Source organism: Cydia pomonella, chromosome 14, assembly GCF_033807575.1.
Source record: "Cydia pomonella isolate Wapato2018A chromosome 14, ilCydPomo1, whole genome shotgun sequence".
NCBI lineage: Eukaryota > Metazoa > Arthropoda > Insecta > Lepidoptera > Tortricidae > Cydia > Cydia pomonella.
Genome location: NC_084716.1, coordinates 290,624 through 313,413, shown reverse-complemented (window position 1 = coordinate 313,413; position 22,790 = coordinate 290,624). Strand labels below are relative to the sequence as shown.

The following is a 22,790-nucleotide window of genomic DNA, read 5'->3' as shown; positions in this document are numbered from 1 at the left end:
ATAAAATACTGCACAAAACTATAAAACGTTTTCTTTTCGCCGAAAACAAATTTCAATCCGCTTCCTTTATAAAATCTGTGGGCAAAGCTTATTTACTGGGGCAACTCAAGGCAAAGTTGCGTTTGGTTCATGCTCTACACAGTCTACACATATTAGTAAAAGCGTAAGTTTTTCTTATTTTTCATTGATGTTAGTATGATATTTTATAATTTGCTTTAAATTTTCTTCTAATCGCGCTTTTATTTTATAGATATATTTATCAAAACCTACAGGAAACATTTAGAAAGAAAACGGTTTAGAAACGGAACGCTATTATCACTATCATAGTCTATCAATTTGACGTTTAACAAAACAGCTCTCAGTTGTTGAGTTTCAGAGTACATTTTTATGTTTTCGTCAATAGTGTAAATACAACAAAAACATAAACATTCCAAAGTTCATCGTATAAACCCTATAATGTCTACAAGCTTAACAATAAACCTAAAGAGACCCAGCAAAATATATCACGAGGGGGTAAGATCAATTCTTATTAACCAACAAGATTTGAAAAGGTTTACACTACACCCCCTTGTTTAGTTAAAATAAATGTATGTAAATTCTATATTAACGAAATATAACCCGGTACAGGTACAGTCGGTTTAATTACAATTATGAAACTACCTATACTAAGAATGCAGTCAGTAAAAAGTATGTCCACTTAAGTTTTTTCTACCCGTGTTGAAGTTTCTTTTTGTTAAACAAGGGATGCCCAGTTAGGCAGCGGTATTGATAGCCCTGTCGTGGCCCCCAAATCCAGCTCCGAGCAATAATGCGGGCATGCGGAGCACTACTAGTGCAACTTAGGTTCATCATATCCCATTTTGGTTTTGTTTATAGGAAGTGATCGCTGGCGTGGTGGTCGTGGAGAGCCCGGGTGACACGCGACACGAGGGCCTCACGCTCGTGGCCGAGGGCGCGGTGAACCTGCAGCTCAGCTCCAAGAATATTGGTCTCTTTTCCAACACCTTGAAGGTATGTTTCTGGTTCATTCCCACCAGTTGGTCAAAATGGTTATACATTGCTGACAATTTTAACCTTGTATTAAGAGGCCTTATTCCTACAGACAAGCATATTTTGTAAAATGCTTCCTTTTTCACTCGAGATTATGATGTAATTATTAGTATTTATTCAAAAACTGGTAACGTAATTAAATAATCATTTCCTAAACTAGGGGTTGGAATAGTTAAAATTTTCATTTTCTCTTTTAATCCTTTATTTTAATTAGTTTTCTTGGGAGTCTTATTCAAATTTTGCAGTGAGAAGTGTCATGTCGGTTCTCAATTTTGCAGTAAACAAGAATCATTTGGTACATGAATAATTACAATTTGAATCAGCACATCTTGAACGAGGGGTTGGAATGATTGAAAATCGAAGATTCATTTGAAAAAATTGATAAAATACCTTCCGAGTTTTCTTCATTTTGTTGGCGAAAAAAGGGTTACATTTTTTTTTCCGCAAATTGTACATATATTTTGCTTTAAAAATAATATTAGCGCAAATTGAAACTTAATGTTAACCTATAAAAAAAAATCAAAACTATGGTACCTACATTGCGGTAAATTTATATTTTTTTAAAAGAAGTATAAGTCACGCAGCAACGACGCCTCGCGCTCAGTCTCCGCGGAGCGCGCTTAGAGGACGGACCTGTGCGCGATTGTCAGGCGTTCGTTGCGTTCGTAAGTAGCTACGGAGTTCTGAGAAGTGCTGTATACTGCAATTAGAAAATCTTAATACAAGTAAATTTTATACACTATGCTTAACAACATACTCTCGCTTATTGATAGACTTTCAGTGTTACTTAAAATAACGTTAGGGTTTGCATTATTATTTTAGACCCGGATGAGGTCCAGGGTCTCATGATGGAGTCAGGAGTTGGTCACTAGAACTCCTAATCTACTCATCATAACTCCATCGTGTTTGGGCTCAATAGATTTGCCCTGACGAGAACCGACGATCTAGATGAGTTCCAGGGTCTCATGATGGAGTCAGGAGGTGGTCACCAGAACTCCTAATCTACTCATCATAACTCCATCGTGTTTGGGCTTAATAGATTTGCCCTGACGACCACCATCGATCTAGATGAGGTCCAGCGTCTCATGATGGAGTCAGGAGTTGGTCATCAGAACGGCAATTCTACTCGTTATAACTCCATTATGTATAGCCAACATGCCAATCGTTTACGCTACGACAACGAAACGCTATCTCTCTATCGCACTAATATGCGCAAACGATTGGCATGTTGGCTATACATCCATGGTGCCTAGCCAACATGCCAATTGTTTGCGTATATTAGTGCGATAGAGAGACATAGTGTTTCGTTGTCGTAGCGTAAACGATTGCCATGTTGGCTATACATCCAAGGTGCATAGTCAACATGCCAATCGTTTACGCTACGAGTGCTATGACAACGAAACAATTTATGACTCTCTAACGCACTAATATATGCAAACGATTGGCATGTTTGCTTGGTACCCTGGGTGCGTAGCAAACATGCCAGTCGATTACGCTACGACAACGAAACAGTATGTCTTTCTATCGCACTAATATACGCAAACAATTAGCATCTTGGCTAGGCAAACATGGGTGCGTAGCCAATATGCCAATCGTTTACGCTACGACAACGAAACACTATCGGTCTCTCTATCGCACTAATATACGCAAACGATTGGCATCTTGGCTTGGCACCATTAGTGCATAGCCAACATGGCAATCTTTTACGCTACGACAGCGAACCGCTATCTGTCTCTCTGTCGCACTAATATGCGCAAATGATTTTGCGGCCTTTGAAGAACATATTATTGCAGGTGACTGTACTACATTTCAATTTAAATAATCCTACAACAACATTAAGAGCCCTTATTCCTTAGAGCGTTCTCCGATTTCACGAAATAACGCTCGATAGATGGCGTTGGCGCTCGACCGACCGCCGGCAACGCGCGTACATGCATACAATAAATAAGAAAAGTCATAATTTTTAGAGCCTTAGCCATCACAAATTTATTTTGTTTATATTTATTTTCAACATTTTGACGCAGGTTACACTGGTCTAGGAAACAATATCTGTTTGATAAAGAGCTTCTAAAAATGATGATGTAATATATATATTCTAAATGCATAAGGTTTTTATTTTATATTGATTTATTAATAGTAAGGTTACAAACATTATTATTTGAATACTTCTCTTCTGTAGAGAGAGCCCAGGGTTATTCATAAACCCTTAATCATTTTCGAGTAATCCTACAGTACATAATATAAATCTTCCGAAGTGTAGAGAACGAGCTGCGAGTTGTAGAACTTAGCTGTAATGAGGCCAGGACGATTGCTGAAGACAGAAAGGCGTGGAAGGATCTCGGGGAGGCCCTATGCAGCTCCGGGGTGCCCTAGGACAAACAACAACAACATAAATTTCTAATGTTTTTTTTTTCAGCCAATCAACCTGTTAAACACCTCAGTGGAGTTGGCACCTCCAGGCAAGATCCCGGGTGGTGTGACAGAGATCCCATTCGAGATCCCGCTGCGGGCGCGGCAAGCCACGTCACCGGGGTACCCGGGGCTGCTGGAAACCTACCATGGGGTGTTTGTCAATATTATGTACACACTCAAGTGCGGGATGAAGAGGTCTTTCCTGAATAAGCCGTTGAATGCTAGTTGCCAGTTCTTTGTCCAACATAGACATGTAAGTGATCGATCTGTGCACTTTCTGTGTACTCTTTTATTTCAAAATAGACTTGAGCATTGCTGAAATGGATAAAACACAAGTGGACATTGACGTACATGAGTCACCTACAATCTAAGCAGCGTAAAGGTGTGCATTCATATAAAATAATAATATAAATAGTCTTTGTAGTATGTAATGATAGACAGATAATTTCTTTATTGTTTAATTTATGTGCAGACAGTATTTTTCTGTCTTGTAACCCAGAGTGCAGAGCTATGTGTCAACTACACTAGACAACATATGTGTTCGTAGCAAGAGCCACCAGCGCTGAAGCCCGTGCGCTGCGAGATCTCGCCGGGCTCGGTGCGCGCCGGCGGCGGCGGCCGCGCGGCCATGCCCGCCTTCAGCGTCTACGCCGAGATCGACTCCACCGTCTGCCCGCTCGACGAGCCCCTCACCGGCAAGGTACCGCCCACACTATACCTCATTGGATGATGACCAACCTAGTTTATCTCATCCATCAATATCGCTGAACTATTTTTTATTCTGTAGTTTGTTGTAGATTCGCGTGGACGAGTGCTCTGTGCCAATCAAGTCCATAGAGCTGCAGCTTGTACGAGTTGAGACTTGCGGAGATTCTGAAGGGTTTTCGAGGGATGGTAAGCATGGAAAAAATGAGGATGTAATCTATGCATAAAATTATATTTGGACCTTTATATTTTGAATCCTATCAAAGCTGAATTGTTTTATCAGCCATACAAGTTAAGGCTGGATGCACATCTCATCCGATTTCCAAATAATTTAGTGGAGCTCCACACCAAGGCTCGGAAACCTGTTAAATTTCCAAACCGTTATCATGTAAATACTTGGCGCAAAACCTTTTAGTATCGGTTTCGCTTGAAAAACCGTTATTTTTAAACCGGTTTTTATGAGAACAGTTCTTGTCAAATTAACCGGCTAAGAACAATAAAAACCGGTTTCTTCCTATGTCTATGTTTACGTGGCACACCACCAAGGTTAGTACTACAATAAAGTTCTTAAAACATTCGCGTTCTTATAAAAGTTCGGAGGAAAACCGAAAAGAACCCGGTATTTTAAAAACCGGTCCGAGCTTTGCTCCACACAAACCCTTTTACATCAATGTACCTGACGCGAAGCTCTATGTGCGCCTAGATTACTGAGAATTTCAGTTTTACTTATTTAAATATGTGAGGTTACATTTTGAAGTTAAATTAATTTATGTCAAGGTTCCAGAGGTCGGTAAACCGATTAGATCAGTCAAATACTGTTGTGGCTTTTTGACATTTCTACAGCTCTTCTGTTCAAAAATTTGTCGACCCCTGGTCTAAGCAAACTATCGATTTAAATGATACAAAGTGAAGGTGTCATTATTAACCGTCATATAAATTTGACATTAATGATGACATTGGCACACTTTGTCATTGCCAAAGCCATGCAGAGTTAGCTTGGTCCGACTTGAAGTGCTTTGTTTGGTTTATGTGCAGCGACGGAGATCCAGAACATCCAAGTGGGAGAAGGCGACGTAGCGCGAGCGAGGGACATCCCTCTGTACATGGTGCTGCCGAGACTCTTCACTGCACCTACCACCGCCACCGTGCACTTCAAAATCGGTGCGTTCTGTGTGTCTCTCTTTCTCTCTCTCTCTCTCTTTAGCCCTTCTCTACCCTTCGGGCTTAGGCCTCCTTCATTTTATGCCACTCGTCACGGTTCTGTGCGACCTGGAGCCACTTCTTCCCCGCAGTCCTTTTGATGTCGTTGTCCCAACGCATCTGGGCCTACTTTGAGGACGTTCCTCCGTTTTTCGTGCTATATGACCAGCCCATTCCCACTTCAATCTGGCTACGCGTTTTACAACATCGGTGACCTTGCTCTGCTGTCTCGGCCACTCATTCGTTATACGGTCTCTCAATGTGATCCCAACTAGTTTTCTCTCTAGTGCCCGTTGGACAACGCTTAACTTATGTAATATGTCCTTGATGAAGACCCAGGTTTCAGCTCCATAAGTAAGAACTGGCAGGATATTCGGCCTTAGGTTTCATTTTGAAGGCAAACTCTAGATTCGAATAGGCTGCCCAGGCTAGTCGTACGCGTCTGTTGATCTCATTGGTTTGGTTCTTCTTCCCGGTCAAATATACGTATTTATCGACAGTTTTGATGGCTGTATTTTGAACTGTGATATTCGCCTTGACATCCGTATTGTTCATAACTTTTGTCTTCTCTAGATTCATTTCCAGGCCACACCGTATGGAAGCATCGCTGAGTTCTTGGATCGTGCATTGAAGTTCAGCGGGGTCATTTGCCAATAAAACAATGTCGTCAGCAAACCGCAAATTATTGAAGCGACAACCCAATATATTCAATCCACGATTTTCCCAGTTGAGGCTTTTTAAGATATCCTCTAGCAACATAGTAAACAATTTTGTCGAGACCGTATATTCTTGTCGTACGCCTTTCTCAATCCTAACTGGCTCAGTCAGCGGGGGTAGGTTGACTTTTAAGGTGGCTCTCTTGTACATATTTTCAATTAGAGCTATACGAGCATTTTGTAGAGTTCTGTGTGTACCCTTATTTCCTTTGTATATTAACAGAATATACCTAATGCATATTTTTTCTTGTTTCAGAGTTTGAATTGAACATCGCCGTGATCTTTGAAGATGATTATTTAGTGACAGAAAATTTTCCCATACTGCTTCTGCGAAGTAGATAGGGGAATAAAGAGTGACGTGGGGACCATAATCATGTAGTTTTTAAGAGCATTTATTTACATACAACGTAGTATTTACATTTTGTCATATTAATGTTAAGTTTTATCTTTATTAATATATTTAAAGCTCAGGAAAAAGATAGGATGTGTTTTACATGAAGTCTGTGGCATAATGAGTTGTATTTTAAGTCAACTGTTTGAGAGGTTAGAAAAAAAATCTTTTGACATTGACAGATGGATGACAATGAGTGTTATTTAGCTTGGGTTGAAAAATGGTAAAGACGGCAAAGTAAACAAATAAAGCGTAATTCATTGTTTTTAGTGTTTTATTAATAAAAATCAGTACCTAATAAAGTAGTTTTATAAACATGCTAGCTGGCATCGTGAACTAAAGTTTGATTTAACAAGAGAATACAGCCATGTATCATCCGAATCAACAGTTCTTCAGTGGATACACTTATCCACAGTTTTTCGGTGTTCCGACTGAAACTGTGCCATGTACGCAACAAAACATAGCAAGAACTTCGTCTTCAAGTTCTGACGATGCATCGGATCCGCCAGCTGCGAAGGCGAAACGTGAAAAAGTGGTTAAAAAGAAGGCGAGTGGTGATGGTGAAGGCAAGAAGAAATTAGACACGTCGGGGTTTTCAATAGAGGAGCGCTTAGTGGCCGCGGCCTGGGTGCACGAGCGCTACCACACGCGCACCTCCATGGGACAGGTTGGTTATTCATTCATTGTTACTGATTACAACTTTATGAGTGCTTTAGTGTGCAAACTGAGTGGAGGCTCGAGCGGAAAGTGCAGCAGGACGAGCGGCGCGGTGACCATGTTAAACAAATGCTTAAAATGCGAACAACCTCAGTGCATGTTGCTCAGATCTCCTAGAAGCATGATGTCATGCTATAAATTTGACACCCTGCAAAATGCTCTACTGGACAATCACCACCAAGGATGTATTCTTAGGCAAAACATTAAAAAAAAACTATTATTTGGTTAAGTTAGGTTACCGATCTGCATGGAAGGGTAGCCAATATTAAATAAGACAACTGAGTGTAATCTATATCATTTGCTTCCACTGACTGGGAGGCAAACAAGCAGATGAATCCCAATTAGTCGCCTATGGACACCTGCAACACCAGAGGGGTTGTAATTGCGTTGCCAGCCATTGAGATGGGAGCAAGCTCTTTCCTCCAGAACATTAGCTGCAAGCATGCCAGTTTAGCCCTGTATATATATGACCTGCAAATAGGAAGCATATTAGGCCCCTCGGATCAAGAAGTTTGGAGACCAGTGTGGTGTATGCAGCCAGTGTGTAACAAGGCAAAGTTTACTCTCATGTTGGAGAAAGTACAACATAAATTTGCAAGGCATATCTATAAAAGAACATACAGATATTATCTGTATCTGTTTCCTTGATGATTTGTGTTCGCTATGGTCAGTCTTGACACCCTGGAACTCGAATGCAAGCTGCACCTAATAGTGTATTATCATTCATGGTTGCATGGTGGGATCGACAATCCTTGTGTCCTAAGTATTTGTATTTACCGTGTGAGCACTGGTTATTATTTACTGCAAGCTTATATGTGAAATAAACGTAATTAAAATGTACACCCATCCATTTGCAACATCTTCTCTATGGGCTGTGTTGTATAGCAACCTAAATATAGAATCTAGGCTCTATGCTCTGGCTTGCTATCTTCAAGATATTGCATCCTTCTTCTTCAGTTGGTCCCTCATTACTGAGGATCGTGATATCATGTCCTGAGTAAATTTTATTTCCACTATATAGTCATTTATATTTGGTTTTTGTTTAACAAAGGCAGAGTTTACATCAATAACTATAATTTCAGATAAAGCAGCAGTTCGAGCTGCGTTTCGGGCGGCCAGCACCAGCCAAGAACACCCTGGTAGTGTGGGAGCGCAAACTGTTTGCTTCTGGCTCCATCCATGATGCACCGCGCGCTGGCCGACCTGCCAAGCGGTGAGACCTATTAGTTCAGTGACAAGGAATAATTTCAGACAAAGCAGCAGTTCGAGCTGCATTTCGAGCAGCCAGCACCAGCCGAGAACACCCTGGTAGTGTCCGAGTGTATACTGTTTGCATCCGGCTCCATCCACGACGCGCCGCGCGCTGGCCGTCCTGCCTAGCGGTGACACATATTAGTTCAGAGACAAGGAATAATTTCGGACAAAGCAGCATTTCGAGCTGTTTCGGACGGCCGGCACCATCAAAGAATACCCTGATAGTGTGTGAGCGTAAACTCTTTGCATCCGGCTCCATCCACGACACGCCCTGGCCGTCCTGCCAAGCGCTGAGTTCATTAGTTTAGTGAATGGGGAAGAATTTCAAGTGTGTGAGCGTAAACTCTTTGCATCCGGCTCCATCCACGACACGCCCTGGCCGTCCTGCCAAGCGCTGAGTTCATTAGTTTAGTGAATGGGGAAGAATTTCAGATAAAACAACAGTTCGAGCTGCGTTTCGGGCGGCCGGCACCAGCCAAGAACACCCTGATAGTGTGGGAGCGCAAACTCTTTGCATCCAGCTACATCCACGATGCACCTTTTCCGTCCTGACAAGCTGCGAGTTCTTTGGTTTAGTGAATGGGGAAGAATTTCAGATAAAACAGCAGTTCGAGCTGCGTTTCGGGCGGCCGGCACCAGCCAAGAACATGATAGTGTGGGAGCGCAAACTCTTTGCATCCAGCTCCATCCACGACGCACCCTTTCCGTCCTGAGAAGCGGTGAGTTCTTTGGTTTAGTGAATGGGGAAGAATTTCAGATTAAACAGCAGTTCGAGCTGCGTTTCGGGCGGCCGGCACCAGCCAAGAACGCCCTGGTAGTGTGGGAGCGTATACTGTTTGCATCCGGCTTCATAGCCGACGCGCCGCGCGCTGGCCGATCTGCCAAGCGGTGAGACACATTAGTTCAATGACGAGGAATAGAGTCCACCCAGGCTAACTTTGCACCGATTTGAATAGAACAAAATGAGGGAATTTCTTTATAAACCTCATATGAAATTAGAACGTAATGATGACATAGCTACACTTTGTCATTGCAAATGGCATACATAGTTAGCTTGGTTTGCGTGTAACTAAGATTCAAACAAACGATTGAGTTAAAAAAAATTGAATAAATATATCTACATGTTTTTTTAATTTGTAGACTTTTTGGCGGACTAGATCTTGGACAAATTATTTGTTGTCAATTAAGAGCCGACGCAAAATAATTGAGCGATATACCACTTTCAGTGATACTTTTTAGGGTTCCGTGCCCAAAGGGTAAAACGGGACCTTGTCCGTCCATCTGTCACCAGGCTGTATCTCATGAACCGTGATAGCTAGACAGTTGAAATTCTCACAGATTTTATATTTCTATTGCTGCTATAACAACAAATACTAAAAAGTTAAATGTTGTTGTAAGTACTGAAATGTTGAAGCGTTTTGCTTCAACATTTCTTATGCTAACTGCCAAGGAGTGGAATGCCCTGCCCGAGTCTGTGTTTCCGCAAGAGTACAATCTGAGTCTCTTCAAGGCTAGGGTAAATAGGTATCTGATAGGTAAGCGTGCTCCACCGTAGACCGCATCATCACTTACCATCACGTGTGATCGTGGTCAAACGCCTGCCTATCGTTATAAAAAAATAAAATTACGGAACCCTCGATGGGCGAGTCCGACTCGCACTTGCCCGGATTCTCTTTTTGTGATAGCCATTTAAATACTATTTTGACAAGGCAACAATAATGTTAATAAACTTTATCTTCTAGCCGCCCACATGCCTTTCAAAAGGTCATCAAGATTCCATTTCGATTGTGGTTTTAATCTTTCTCAGGAAAATCTAAATTTTAATTGTCGGTAGGTTTAGGTTCTTGGGCAGATTCAATCCAATGGACCTTAAACATTACTCGAGACTCGGACTCGAACTCGAGTCCTGTGCAGGCGATATCGTGTTGTCAGTTAAAAGTTACTTATCTATAAGTCGCACGCGGACAATTAAGATATCGCACACGCGATTTTATGCAATATAGGTTTTTAGGTTGTCTATGCTATATGGTACTCGAGGGCTTAACCTTTTGAACGCCACGCCTATTGCACGCGGCGCGTAATCGTGAACCTTGTCGGTACGCATGAAGGTTGATATTGGCCTGTAGCCGCGCGCGTCATATGACGTCTTTGGCGGTCAAAAGGTTAAAGTTTCGTTATACATCCACAGGAAGTTGGAACCGAGCGAAGTGTCAGAGTCTCTGGCCACGTCGCCTGCGCTGTCAATGCGCGCGCGCGCGGCCGAGCTCAACGTGCCGCGCTCCACGCTGCGCGCGCTCATGCGCCACCTGCCGGGCTCTCCCGCCAAGCCGGGTAACTATAGCAGTGCATACACAGGTACTAGCGAAGTGTCCCAGTCTCTGCCGAGCTCAACGTGCCGCGCTCCACGCTGCGCGCGCTCATGCGCCACCTGCCGGGCTCTCCCGCCAAGCCGGGTAACTATAGCAGTGCATACACAGGTACTAGCGAAGTGTCCCAGTCTCTGCCGAGCTCAACGTGCCGCGCTCCACGCTGCGCGCGCTCATGCGCCACCTGCCGGGCTCTCCCGCCAAGCCGGGTAACTATAGCAGTGCATACACAGGTACTAGCGAAGTGTCCCAGTCTCTGCCGAGCTCAACGTGCCGCGCTCCACGCTGCGCGCGCTCATGCGCCACCTGCCGGGCTCTCCCGCCAAGCCGGGTAACTATAGCAGTGCATACACAGGTACTAGCGAAGTGTCCCAGTCTCTGCCGAGCTCAACGTGCCGCGCTCCACGCTGCGCGCGCTCATGCGCCACCTGCCGGGCTCTCCCGCCAAGCCGGGTAACTATAGCAGTGCATACACAGGTACTAGCGAAGTGTCCCAGTCTCTGCCGAGCTCAACGTGCCGCGCTCCACGCTGCGCGCGCTCATGCGCCACCTGCCGGGCTCTCCCGCCAAGCCGGGTAACTATAGCAGTGCATACACAGGTACTAGCGAAGTGTCCCAGTCTCTGCCGAGCTCAACGTGCCGCGCTCCACGCTGCGCGTGCTCATGCGCCACCTGCCGGGCTCTCCCGCCAAGCCGGGTAACTATAGCAGTGCATACACAGGTACTAGCGAAGTGTCCCAGTCTCTGCCGAGCTCAACGTGCCGCGCTCCACGCTGCGCGCGCTCATGCGCCACCTGCCGGGCTCTCCCGCCAAGCCGGGTAACTATAGCAGTGCATACACAGGTACTAGCGAAGTGTCCCAGTCTCTGCCGAGCTCAACGTGCCGCGCTCCACGCTGCGCGCGCTCATGCGCCACCTGCCGGGCTCTCCCGCCAAGCCGGGTAACTATAGCAGTGCATACACAGGTACTAGCGAAGTGTCCCAGTCTCTGCCGAGCTCAACGTGCCGCGCTCCACGCTGCGCGCGCTCATGCGCCACCTGCCGGGCTCTCCCGCCAAGCCGGGTAACTATAGCAGTGCATACACAGGTACTAGCGAAGTGTCCCAGTCTCTGCCGAGCTCAACGTGCCGCGCTCCACGCTGCGCGCGCTCATGCGCCACCTGCCGGGCTCTCCCGCCAAGCCGGGTAACTATAGCAGTGCATACACAGGTACTACTACAGGTACTCAGTCGTGTGCGGTCGGCCAAACGTCACTAACGGACGCTCGGTAAAATTTACGATATTAACGGGCAAAATGGAGATAAGTGATATAAATACAGTGCAAAACTTGCTAATGGACCTAATTAAACCGATTGAAATGAAAGTGTCGGAGTTAAGTGTTAAATTAGATGACATATTTGCTGAAATACGTGAAGTGAAATCAGTTTTAACGATCAAAAATACTGTGAGGTCAACCTATCTGTCCAATAACAGCGTAAACAACAGTGCCTCTACACCATGCAGTGCGGTGTCGACACCGACTAGCCGTCCTGCTCGCACCCATGCGCCTGCGCCACGTAAACCGCGCGCTTCCGCCATCCGAACGAAAGAGAGGTTGGCTGCGCTTGTAAGCAAACCGTCTAATTCGAAACAAAAAAATCAGACATCAAAACTGGAGCCCCAGCGCATACCGACCGCCATGACCATACAAAATGACAAAGCAAAAAATGCTGATGTTAGTAAACCTATAAGTGATCAAATTATTAATGACTGTGTACGAACAGATAGTTCAAGTAAACAAGAAAATAATACCCTACATGATCCTGTACCGAAAATAGACAGTGAAAGTTCGACTGCTGAGCCCTTAACCAAAGAGACCGCGCCCGAAGAGCCTGGGTGGGAGCCTCCAAAGAGCCGTCACCAACGTCGGCGCAGTCAGAAACCTGCCCCCATGTCAATAAAGGGGACCGCAAAAAACACCGAGGTTGCCGGAGTAGTAGTGCTAAGGTACTTCCACGGATGCTACTTCAAATATGATTCTACGCCTGAAAACATAATTAGCCACCTAAGAAGCATTTGTGATGATGCCCAGTACACCGTGGAAGCTATACCATCGAAAAGAAACACATACAAGTCATTCAAGATAGGCATACCTACAAATGTTTATGACAACTTTCTAACGGCCTCTGCATGGCCTTTAAACACCTGCATAACCGAATGGCTGCCCTTTCTCCGTCCCAGGGAGCCAAGAGCTCCCAATGCGGATACCGACGAGTCAGACACCCGCACCTGCAAACCTTAACCACAGACCATCACAAAACACCGTAAATATGAAGATTTTACATCAAAACATAAATCGACTAGCAAATAAAACGTATAAAATTGAATCTGAACTACAGATATGTGATCAAGTTGACGTACTTTGTTTTACCGAGCACTGGCTACAGCCTAACCAAATAGATTCTATAAACATATTAAACTACAACCTGAGGGCACAATTCTGCCGAGCTACAAAGACCGGTGGAGGGAGCTGTATCTATGTCAGGACCGAAATCCCATGCATCGAGCGAAAAGAAGTCACGGACCTCGCAATTGAATCTCAGTTCGAGATCTGTGCCGTGGAGTGCATAGGACTAGACCTCGTCATCGTGTGTGTATACAGACCTCCGAATGGTGACGTACCTTTATACCTATCTATGCTAAATAAACTTTTAAGTTTTAGTTTTATTCAAAATTATAATGTGATAATAACTGGTGATATCAACATTGATTTAATACCTAAATGTAGTAATGTAAAACTCCTATTGAATACAGTACATCAATTTGGGTTTAAGCAACTAGTAAATGTACCGACCAGGATAACAAATACGTCTAAGACCTGTATTGATCACGCATATAGCAATATAAATAAAAATGACATCAAATCTGTATCGTGTTATGACTTGAATTTATCTGATCACCTCTGTGTATGTATAATTATCGACATTTCTAATAATCGATTAACTCAATTAAATCATATTTCTAAAAGATCATTCACAGTTCAACGAAAAAATGACTTCACTCAGTGTCTTCATTTTTATCAATGGGATCAAATTCTTAATAAAAGTACTTGCCCTAGCAAAACAACTGAACTATTAATAAATGTCATCAAACACTATTATGATATCTATTTCCCTATAAAAAAATATTTAGTAAAGAATACTGTAATGGGTCAACGAAGCTGTAAAAACTTTACGTAAAAAGATAAACAAAACTAAACAGGTTTTATCATTGCAATCGCAACCCGACAGCACTGAGTCGCGCGCCGATCGACTATTACTGCAAAGTTTGGAATCTGAATACTGGACAATGTTAGGACTAGTACGTAGTATTAACAACCTTATATCGAACAGTAGTAGTGATAACATGTGTAGAAGTGTATGGCGCGTAATATCGGCAGAGACGTGCAAAAATACGAAATGCAAGGGCGGTGCGATTGATGTATTTGTTAGTAAGGTTGCGGGCGACAGCGTCGACCAGCGCGCTGCCGCTGCCGCCGCACAGCTGAACAGATATTACATAGACACGAACGTAAACAACTCAACCCCGTGCGCTCGCACCGCGCTCGCATATCTAGATCAATACCTACAAGACGCATCGCCTGCACCTTATACGTTTGAACCTTTCATGTTGAATGAAATATTAATCGCATGTAAAAAAATTAAACGCAAAAAATCCAAAGACAACAATGACATGTCTACTGAAATTATTGACTGCTTTCCGCCGGTTGTAATCTCATTATTCCTATTACTGTTCAATAAGTGCATTCACGCCGGAGTATATCCTGATTGCCTAAAGGAAATTAAAGTACAGCCGGTTTATAAAGGCAAAGGCGAAATGCACCTACCTAAACATTTCCGTCCGATATCACTGATACCAGTTATTTCCAAAATATTCGAGCGAATGATGAGCAATAGGATAATGTATCATATTACAGCTAATAACCTACTAAACCGGCAGCAATATGCCTACCAACCCGGGCGGTCGACGGCGGACGCGGCGCGCGATGTCGTGACGCGGGTGCTGGCGCACCTGGAGGGCGGGCGACAGGTCGCTGCGGTGTTCTGCGATCTGTCGCGCGCCTTCGAGATGGTCGACCACTCACTCTTACTAGCCAAACTCTCCCGCTATGGCTTCGGCGGAAGTTTTCATGACGCAATCGCCTCGTTTCTAAGGAATCGCAGACAATCGACATACGTGCTCAATACGAAGTCTAACCTGGAGGCGATTGGATGCTCGGCTGTTCCTCAAGGATCTGTGATGGGCAATAACTTGTTTCTGATTTTAGTAAACGATATCACAGCCGCTTGTCCCTACCCTGAATATGTGATGTTCGCCGATGACACCTGCATCATAGTCAACGCCGATAATTTCGATAACTTAATATTTAAACTTACACACGTAATGCATCAAATGGCCGAGTGGTTTTCGGCAAATGGTATGTTACTAAATGTTGATAAAACAAATATAATTCATTTTCAATTAAAAAAAAACACACACACCAATAAATATAAAAGTAAACGATATCACCGTTCCCCAAGTGGACACCACTAGGTACTTGGGGTACATGATCGACTCCGGGCTGACGTGGGCCGCGCACGTTGACCACATGTGCGACAAGCTGTCCTCGGCGTGCTACGCTCTGTCCAGACTCGCGCCCACCCTGTCTGCCGATAATCTGCGTAAAGCCTACTTTGGATATTTTCACTCTGTCTTAATTCAAGGAATTGATTTATGGGCCACATCGGCCACCTGGGAAAGACTCTTTAAATTACAAAAACGAGCCTTGCGCATCATTGATCGGAAACCACTCGATCATCCTGCCAAAGAAATATTTAGAAATCATAAGATCTTAACCTTGCCAAGTATATATATACTGACAGCTTGTAACTACATACGCGAGAACCTACAGAACTACAAAACGCTAAATAGGACCTCGCGTAGGCAATCGTTGCTAATAGCCCCGCACCGACGGCTGGCGAAGGCCCGCGCAGCGCTCAGCGTTGTCGGAACGAGCATATATAACCATGTCCCCCTAAACATAAAAGAGGCAAAAAGCAACGCAATATTCTCTAAAAAACTGAAGACAATGTTAATGGACCTGGCGTGTTACACTGTCTCAGAGTTTATGCAAATGACCAACCCGTTGACCCTAACACATCAAATACCAAAAATAAATAATTAATAAGAATATATATAAATGTATAATGTAACTCTAATCATTAATAAAACTAAATGTGCTTAGGTGGATAGTTATTTATTATTAACAACCTCCTATTTTTTGGTGGGCTTATTTTAAAAATAACTTAACATAAGTGTATTTCTACTAATGTAATTAATTATCTTAAGATAAAGTGTTACATGTATAATGAAAAGCGATTAATTGAACTGTTTGACGTGTAAATATGTTGTGTTTATAAATAAACGAAATGAAATGCTCATGCGCCACCTGCCGGGCTCTCCCGCCAAGCCGGGTAACTATAGCAGTGCATACACAGGTACTAGCAAAGTGTCCCAGTCTCTGCCGAGCTCAACGTGCCGCGCTCCACGCTGCGCGCGCTCATGCGCCACCTGCCGGGCTCTCCCGCCAAGCCGGGTAACTATAGCAGTGCATACACAGGTACTAGCGAAGTGTCCCAGTCTCTGCCGAGCTCAACGTGCCGCGCTCCACGCTGCGCGCGCTCATGCGCCACCTGCCGGGCTCTCTCGCCAAGCCGGGTAACTATAGCAGTGCATACACAGGTACTAGCGAAGTGTCCCAGTCTCTGCCGAGCTCAACGTGCCGCGCTCCACGCTGCGCGCGCTCATGCGCCACCTGCCGGGCTCTCTCGCCAAGCCGGGTAACTATAGCAGTGCATACACAGGTACTAGCGAAGTGTCCCAGTCTCTGCCGAGCTCAACGTGCCGCGCTCCACGCTGCGCGCGCTCATGCGCCACCTGCCGGGCTCTCCCGCCAAGCCGGGTAACTATAGCAGTGCATACACAGGTACTAGCGAAGTGTCCCAGTCTCTGCCGAGCTCAACGTGCCGCGCTCCACGCTGCGCGCGCTCATGCGCCACCTGCCGGGCTCTCCCGCCAAGCCGGGTAACTATAGCAGTGCATACACAGGTACTAGCGAAGTGTCCCAGTCTCTGCCGAGCTCAACGTGCCGCGCTCCACGCTGCGCGCGCTCATGCGCCACCTGCCGGGCTCTCCCGCCAAGCCGGGTAACTATAGCAGTGCATACACACACGTGTTTTATCCATATTTTTTTACTCGAATTAAAATTAAATATCAAAAGTGCTGTCAACCTTAGTCTAAGACCAAACGGACCGTCAAATTTTTTATCGTAAATTCAAGTAACCTAAAGTATGTTTGTTATTAAATTAAAAAAATACTCTTTCTTGTACGGCGCGCCGGACTAATGCATCAATCCTGACGGAATTAAAATTCAGTGCCGGTTGTCATCCATTTGTCTCCAGCAGATCCTTAGTTACTTTGGACACGCCACCACCAGACGCCAGACGGCAGCCGGACAACTTCGAAAAGCGCATTATGTTTGGCACGGTGGGTGGAGGACGGGGTAGTGGACATCCACCGACCCACTGGGTGGACTTTGTAAAGAAGGCCTGCCAGGGATCTACACAGGCGCCTATTATTAGGAGGGCGGAAAATCATGCAGAATGGAGAGCATTGGGGCACAAAATGAGGATCTCATGTGGTCGCGACCCTCAATCATGAGGAAACGAGGAAGAAGAAAGTATGTTTGTCAAGCTGGTATGCAATTTTATCGGTGTTTTTTTACTCGAATTGAATTAAAAAATCAAAAGTGCTATCAACCTTCTTAAATATTTGCATGTCTTTGTGACAAAACATGTAGTTCCTTTTTTATATGTATGACCTTTTGTACCATGTTTTAGTAAATAAAAATCTGATTCTCATTCTGATTCTGAGCCTTAGTCTTTGTCCATACAAGAAGTGTGATAGTTTGTGGAAGATATTTCTTCCTCCGATGTAATACCGCCTGTAATGGATGTTTGTGCATCTGTACATTAAAAATCAAAAATGCTATCGACCTTAGTCTATGCCCACACGAGAAGTGTGATAGTTTGCAAATATATGGATGAAAAAATACAATTTTTCATTTTTATGGAATCATATCATTTATTGACAAATTTGTTAACTAACCCCCCTTATTAACCCAGCAAACCTCTGTTAAATTTGTAAACTAACCCCCCTTATTAACCCAGCAAACCTCTTTTAAATTTGTAAACAAACCCCCCTTATTAACCCAGCAAACCTCTGTTAAATTTGTAAACTAACCCCCCTTATTAACCCAGCAAACCTCTGTTAAATTTGTAAATTAACCCCCCTTATTAACCCAGCAAACCTCTGTTAAATTTGTAAACTAACCCCCCTTATTAACCCAGCAAACCTCTGTTAAATTTTCCCATTTTCTAACAAACACAAATGAAAAATGTCAATATTGCAGACAGGGACTAACGATCATCAACGGCATTTTAAATTTAACAGACGTTTATGAATAACGCCATAAATATATAACTGTTACAAATAAGAAGTATCATACTAGTGTTAATCTTAGTTTTTATGAACCTTGGTGGGGTTGAATTCAAAGGTTAATTCATTTTTTTTTTTAATGTAGAAATTTAAACAAATAAAGAGATGTTCCTAACTTTGTGGCAATTGTGTCGATATATTTATTTTGTTGCATTTAATACTGTACTCTGTAACTGTGTTTTTATTTCTATGTACAGTCAGCCAAGAAAGTGGTTTACCACTTTTCGACTCTATTACTTGACAAATAGACTCGAAAAGTGGTAAACCACGTTCTTGGCTGGCTGAAGTATAATACATACATACATATATATTTATCGCCTCTGAAAATCAAGCTTTAATCAATATTATTTAAAGAGAAATTCAGTTATATCGATCTCCTGGAAAATCGTGCCCAGGGTAGTAATGTTTGTAAACATCTCTTCAATTATACTTTACATAATAAGGCTGGTATTTAAACATAAGACAAATTCTTTATCTCACTAACGCTTATCGCGGTTCGAATTAGCTCAGCGTTACGAATCAGGATTCTAACTACCGACTTTCGGTCTGAAATATGTATTCGACAGTAAAATTACAAGCTACTAGCGCGTTCTGTTTGACTCACCTTGCTTACTCTAAAAAAACATCCAGAATTTCCTGTTTAAAAATAAATTGTAAGCATAAATTGCTATTCTTTTCAGCGAAGCCGAAAGCGCCCCGAAAACGCGCCAAACCCCCTGTACCAGCGCAACCGCTCTTCTAGCCGCCGCCGCCGCCGGAGACAACAAGTTGACACGAAGCAAGTTCCTCTCTGAATATTAACTTTATATATAATGTATTCACAATTTTGATGTGTAGTAACCGCAGCTATGCCTCCCCTCCCCCCTGTTTGAATTTTTTTGGACCTTTTATATATTATTAGAGTAAGAAGCATTAATTTTTTTGAATGGAATTTGTTTTTAGCTCCTAGTAATTGTTATAATATAAAAAAAATCGAAATAAGGCAAATGAAGAGGCATAGCTGTGGTTAATTAATACGCAACAAATTATGTAAAAATAAATAATAGTAATGTCAATATCCAGAGAGGAAAATGGGGATTACGTTTGTATCGAGGAGCGGCCGTTCCCTCTCCCCTTAAAGGTCCGTTAATATCAACAGACATTGAGCGTGCCAGATATGGCAGACAAATGATTATTATTTATTTTTAATAATGTTTACATGACATTACAGTGTTAACCCTTTTCCAGGCCGCACCAACCAACAAGGTTTTCCCGAAAAATACAAATATATTCCCATTAGACCAGCTTTGATGATTCATTTAAGACAAGTCATATTTCCCGAAAGTGCAATCTAATTTGAACCTTAAATCGAAATGCTAAAGTTGAAATTCTAATAGCGCGAATGTGGTCGATAAATCGTACTACGTCTGAAAAAGGGTTAACCAATGCGTCACGAAACTTAAACATGATATTATTCCATACAGTGTATTAAAGTGGCTACACGTGGGTACAGGGACCGGTCCGGTATCCCCTTCGAGGGTTTTTCGTAAGGCTTTGCTTACCAAAGCCGTTGCTAACTAAAACCCTTTTTTTATTAAGTAGCTCTTTGTTTCTGGGAAGGGGTGGGTTCCTGGTATTTATATCTATCGTTACACGGCCACACAGACGCCGACAGACATCACAGACACTCCGTATATAAAAACATTATTTTCACCACACCAGCTGGTAAAGGCACTCTTAATTGTTCAAAAACGGATGAGAATGTTGCATTTTATCCACATGTGGGGCAAAGTAATCTGATGCAAATTTTGAGTTGTTTCCTTATGTTAACTTTAAGAATTGACTTTTATATATGATGATTTTGAATGATAAATATTTAATAACGCTCATTTGGATTTGATTTTCTTTGATATTTAACAAGTTTTTCCTCGTGTTGGCGTGGTGAAAAATGTTGTTTCGCTCGGTGGCAAAATTTGTTCAACCCTCGTGCCTTGAAACCCTCGCAACGCTCAAGATTCCACTTTTCGAAACACTTGCTACGCTCGTGATTCAATTTTGAAATATTTCGCTTGCTCGGGTTTCAATAGCATGATCGGTTAAAAAAAAAACAAATAACTATTTGCCTGCCACAGCACGCGTCTGGCGCTGACTCGATGTCTGTAAACATCAACGGTCCTTAACACTCGTTTGGCCCTTTACAATTTATAACAAAAGGGCTCGAGAGCAACTTTAGCCTAGGGAATACAACCGGTCAATATTTACTATGAAAGGAACTGGTAATTTCCAATTATTATTTTACCGGTTTGCATTCCCTACATTAGCCAAAATGTTTTGAAGTCTTCAGACTGAGACACATTAATGGCAATGGTTGAAGATACTACTTATATTATAAGAATAAAAATATTTAGATTATTTGTCACTTAGATTTTTGATTACTATAAATACGTCATAATACTTACACTTTAGAAATAAAAGACATGATTTAAAACAATTATGTATATAATTATTGTAACATTTACCTAAATAAACATATTATATTGCTATTTTTATTTGACAACACTTTGTGTCATTGTAGTTAACACTCCTTAAAATAAAACTGATTATTGATATTGCTTAACACTCACACAAATGTTATCATTTGATTGAAATGAAAAATAACTGTTTTATTAAAAAAACACATCGAAAATCATAAAAAAAGTATAATAAAAGCATTTCAGTGAGCAGCAGGAGTAGCTAGCCGGGCCAGGTGTTCAAAATGATCCACACACGTGCGCCATCTTACCGGGCATCGGCTAAAGGTTGTGGCGCCATCGCTGGAAACGATGCCGCCATACCTTTGGCCTTTGATCTATTAGCTGGCGCCACTTTTTGATATTTAACTTTAACACATATCGGTGAAAGAATGAGGATCAAAGTCAAATGGCGTTCTAAAAGTTTTAATCATGAGTCGAAAGATGGCAGTAAATTTACGTGGCTACAAAGTTTTCTTTGACAATCCACCTCTATCCACCTAAGGCCCAGCCATACAAATGAATAATCCAAAATTTGCCACTGAAATTTAAACCTTCAGCGCAGGGAATACAGTTGATTTTATTTCGTTTGAATGTTTAACGAAACAATAGAAATACAACTCTGTTCCAATTGATATGATCAATGATTCGTCAAAAACCACGATCAATGAATCAATATGATCCAAATTACATCGAACTGAATAAGTCCAATATTGAGCCTTACGAGGCTATTTCAAATTCTATTTGCTCAACCGTGTCCGAATCTGAACGCCTAGGCGCCCTAGGTACTGGCCGTGTAGTAACTTCTGCTGCTAGCCAATAATTGCAAACTACAATAAATCACACAGTTATAATTATTAAAAATAATAGTATTGCAAATCGCATTGCGTGGCAGTGGCAATGTTCTCATAAATGACAAATTTCTATGAAAACCAAACGTTTATAATGGCACACAGTAAGTCATCTATTTGCAAAGTATTCGCAAAGGACAGAATGCTAAATACTTATTACAGTAATAATACTGGTGCCTTTGAGAAAGTAACTTAATTTAAGCTCAGGAATGCACCCTTGAAATAACGGAAATAAAAACAAACACGGTGTATACTTACAGTCAGTAGATGTAGCTAAGCGGCCGAGGCGTTCAGAATGATATGGATATTTATTTATTTAACCTTTATTGCACAATACAAATAAGTACAAACGGCGGACTTAATGCCTTAAGGCATTCTCTACCAGTCAACCATTGGGCCAAACAGAAACTTACAATTGGTGTTGAAAAGAAAATCAGTACAGAGAGGTAAAAGTCACTACACATGGATACATGTTTATTGTTGTTAGAGCCCTAACGTGTGCAGACCGGCGGCGCTAGCATGGCGCTTCTTGTTCGCCCGTCACCATGTCTATCCCGTTCTAATAAGTTCGTAAGCAAAAGTGACGCGACAGGCGACAAAAACCCGACATCGCTAACGCTACAGCTATTTCTGCTGCTAGATATGTATTTATATAGGTACTAATAGTTATGTAATTTAGAAGACCAGTCTCTAGGATTAACTCTAAAACCTGTAGAAATAAATGTTAATTTTCTAAAAAAAAAACATTCCCATAGAATAGCAAATAAAATAAAAAGTAATAGTTCAATACTATACTGTATCATTACAAGTAATAAAATGAACTAAACTGATTCAGTTCATATGGTATATATTATATCACAATTCTAAAAGTAAAATCGTAACAGGAGAGGTTGGGAGTTTTACCACACGCATATTTCATATATGAGTAAGGGACCGCAAAGATTTTATTCTCGCAGGTTAGGTGAGAAACGCTGGCGCCTAATCTAAATCTCATAGAACAAAACTAGAAACAGGGGAATTGTATGGCTGCGCCGTCTATAAAACCTCAAAGGTTGCCAACTCCA

At 42.5% G+C, this 22,790-nt stretch overlaps 2 protein-coding genes across 5 annotated transcripts; both read left to right on the top strand.

Moving 5' to 3' along the window:
* Nucleotides 1-325: 325 nt before the first annotated feature.
* LOC133524677 (vacuolar protein sorting-associated protein 26C) lies at nt 326-6,739 on the top strand. 2 transcript variants are annotated; one of them, XM_061860779.1, is made up of 7 exons: nt 328-513; nt 877-1,011; nt 3,467-3,715; nt 4,010-4,162; nt 4,260-4,356; nt 5,203-5,328; nt 6,340-6,739. In XM_061860779.1, the coding sequence occupies exons 1-7, from the start codon at nt 457-459 to the stop codon at nt 6,423-6,425; spliced, it is 903 nt and encodes a 300-aa protein (XP_061716763.1). In that variant the 5' UTR covers nt 328-456; the 3' UTR covers nt 6,426-6,739. The 2 variants fall into 2 exon arrangements, with proteins under 2 accessions (XP_061716764.1, XP_061716763.1); XM_061860780.1 differs by lacking the exon at nt 5,203-5,328 and having other exon boundaries at nt 326-513.
* A 96-nt stretch (nt 6,740-6,835) lies between these two features.
* LOC133524679 (uncharacterized) lies at nt 6,836-19,259 on the top strand. 3 transcript variants are annotated; one of them, XM_061860782.1, is made up of 4 exons: nt 6,836-7,141; nt 8,274-8,404; nt 10,634-10,776; nt 19,067-19,259. In XM_061860782.1, the coding sequence occupies exons 1-4, from the start codon at nt 6,842-6,844 to the stop codon at nt 19,126-19,128; spliced, it is 636 nt and encodes a 211-aa protein (XP_061716766.1). In that variant the 5' UTR covers nt 6,836-6,841; the 3' UTR covers nt 19,129-19,259. The 3 variants fall into 3 exon arrangements, with proteins under 3 accessions (XP_061716766.1, XP_061716767.1, XP_061716765.1); XM_061860783.1 differs by lacking the exon at nt 10,634-10,776 and having other exon boundaries at nt 19,067-19,243; XM_061860781.1 differs by lacking the exon at nt 19,067-19,259 and having other exon boundaries at nt 10,634-11,463.
* The last annotated feature ends 3,531 nt before the right edge of the window (nt 19,260-22,790 follow it).

Bases quoted from the DNA above. Each gene is read 5' to 3' on its own strand.
- LOC133524679 (XM_061860781.1), top strand. From the start codon at position 6,842: ATGTATCATCCGAATCAACAGTTCTTCAGTGGATACACTTATCCACAG. The intron at 7,142-8,273 runs GTTGGTTATTCA...CTATAATTTCAG, and splicing joins CGCGCACCTCCATGGGACAG to ATAAAGCAGCAGTTCGAGCT. The intron at 8,405-10,633 runs GTGAGACCTATT...ATACATCCACAG, and splicing joins GCTGGCCGACCTGCCAAGCG to GAAGTTGGAACCGAGCGAAG.
- LOC133524677 (XM_061860779.1), top strand. From the start codon at position 457: ATGTCTACAAGCTTAACAATAAACCTAAAGAGACCCAGCAAAATATAT. The intron at 514-876 runs GTAAGATCAATT...TTTTGTTTATAG, and splicing joins GCAAAATATATCACGAGGGG to GAAGTGATCGCTGGCGTGGT. The intron at 5,329-6,339 runs GTGCGTTCTGTG...TTCTTGTTTCAG, and splicing joins CACCGTGCACTTCAAAATCG to AGTTTGAATTGAACATCGCC.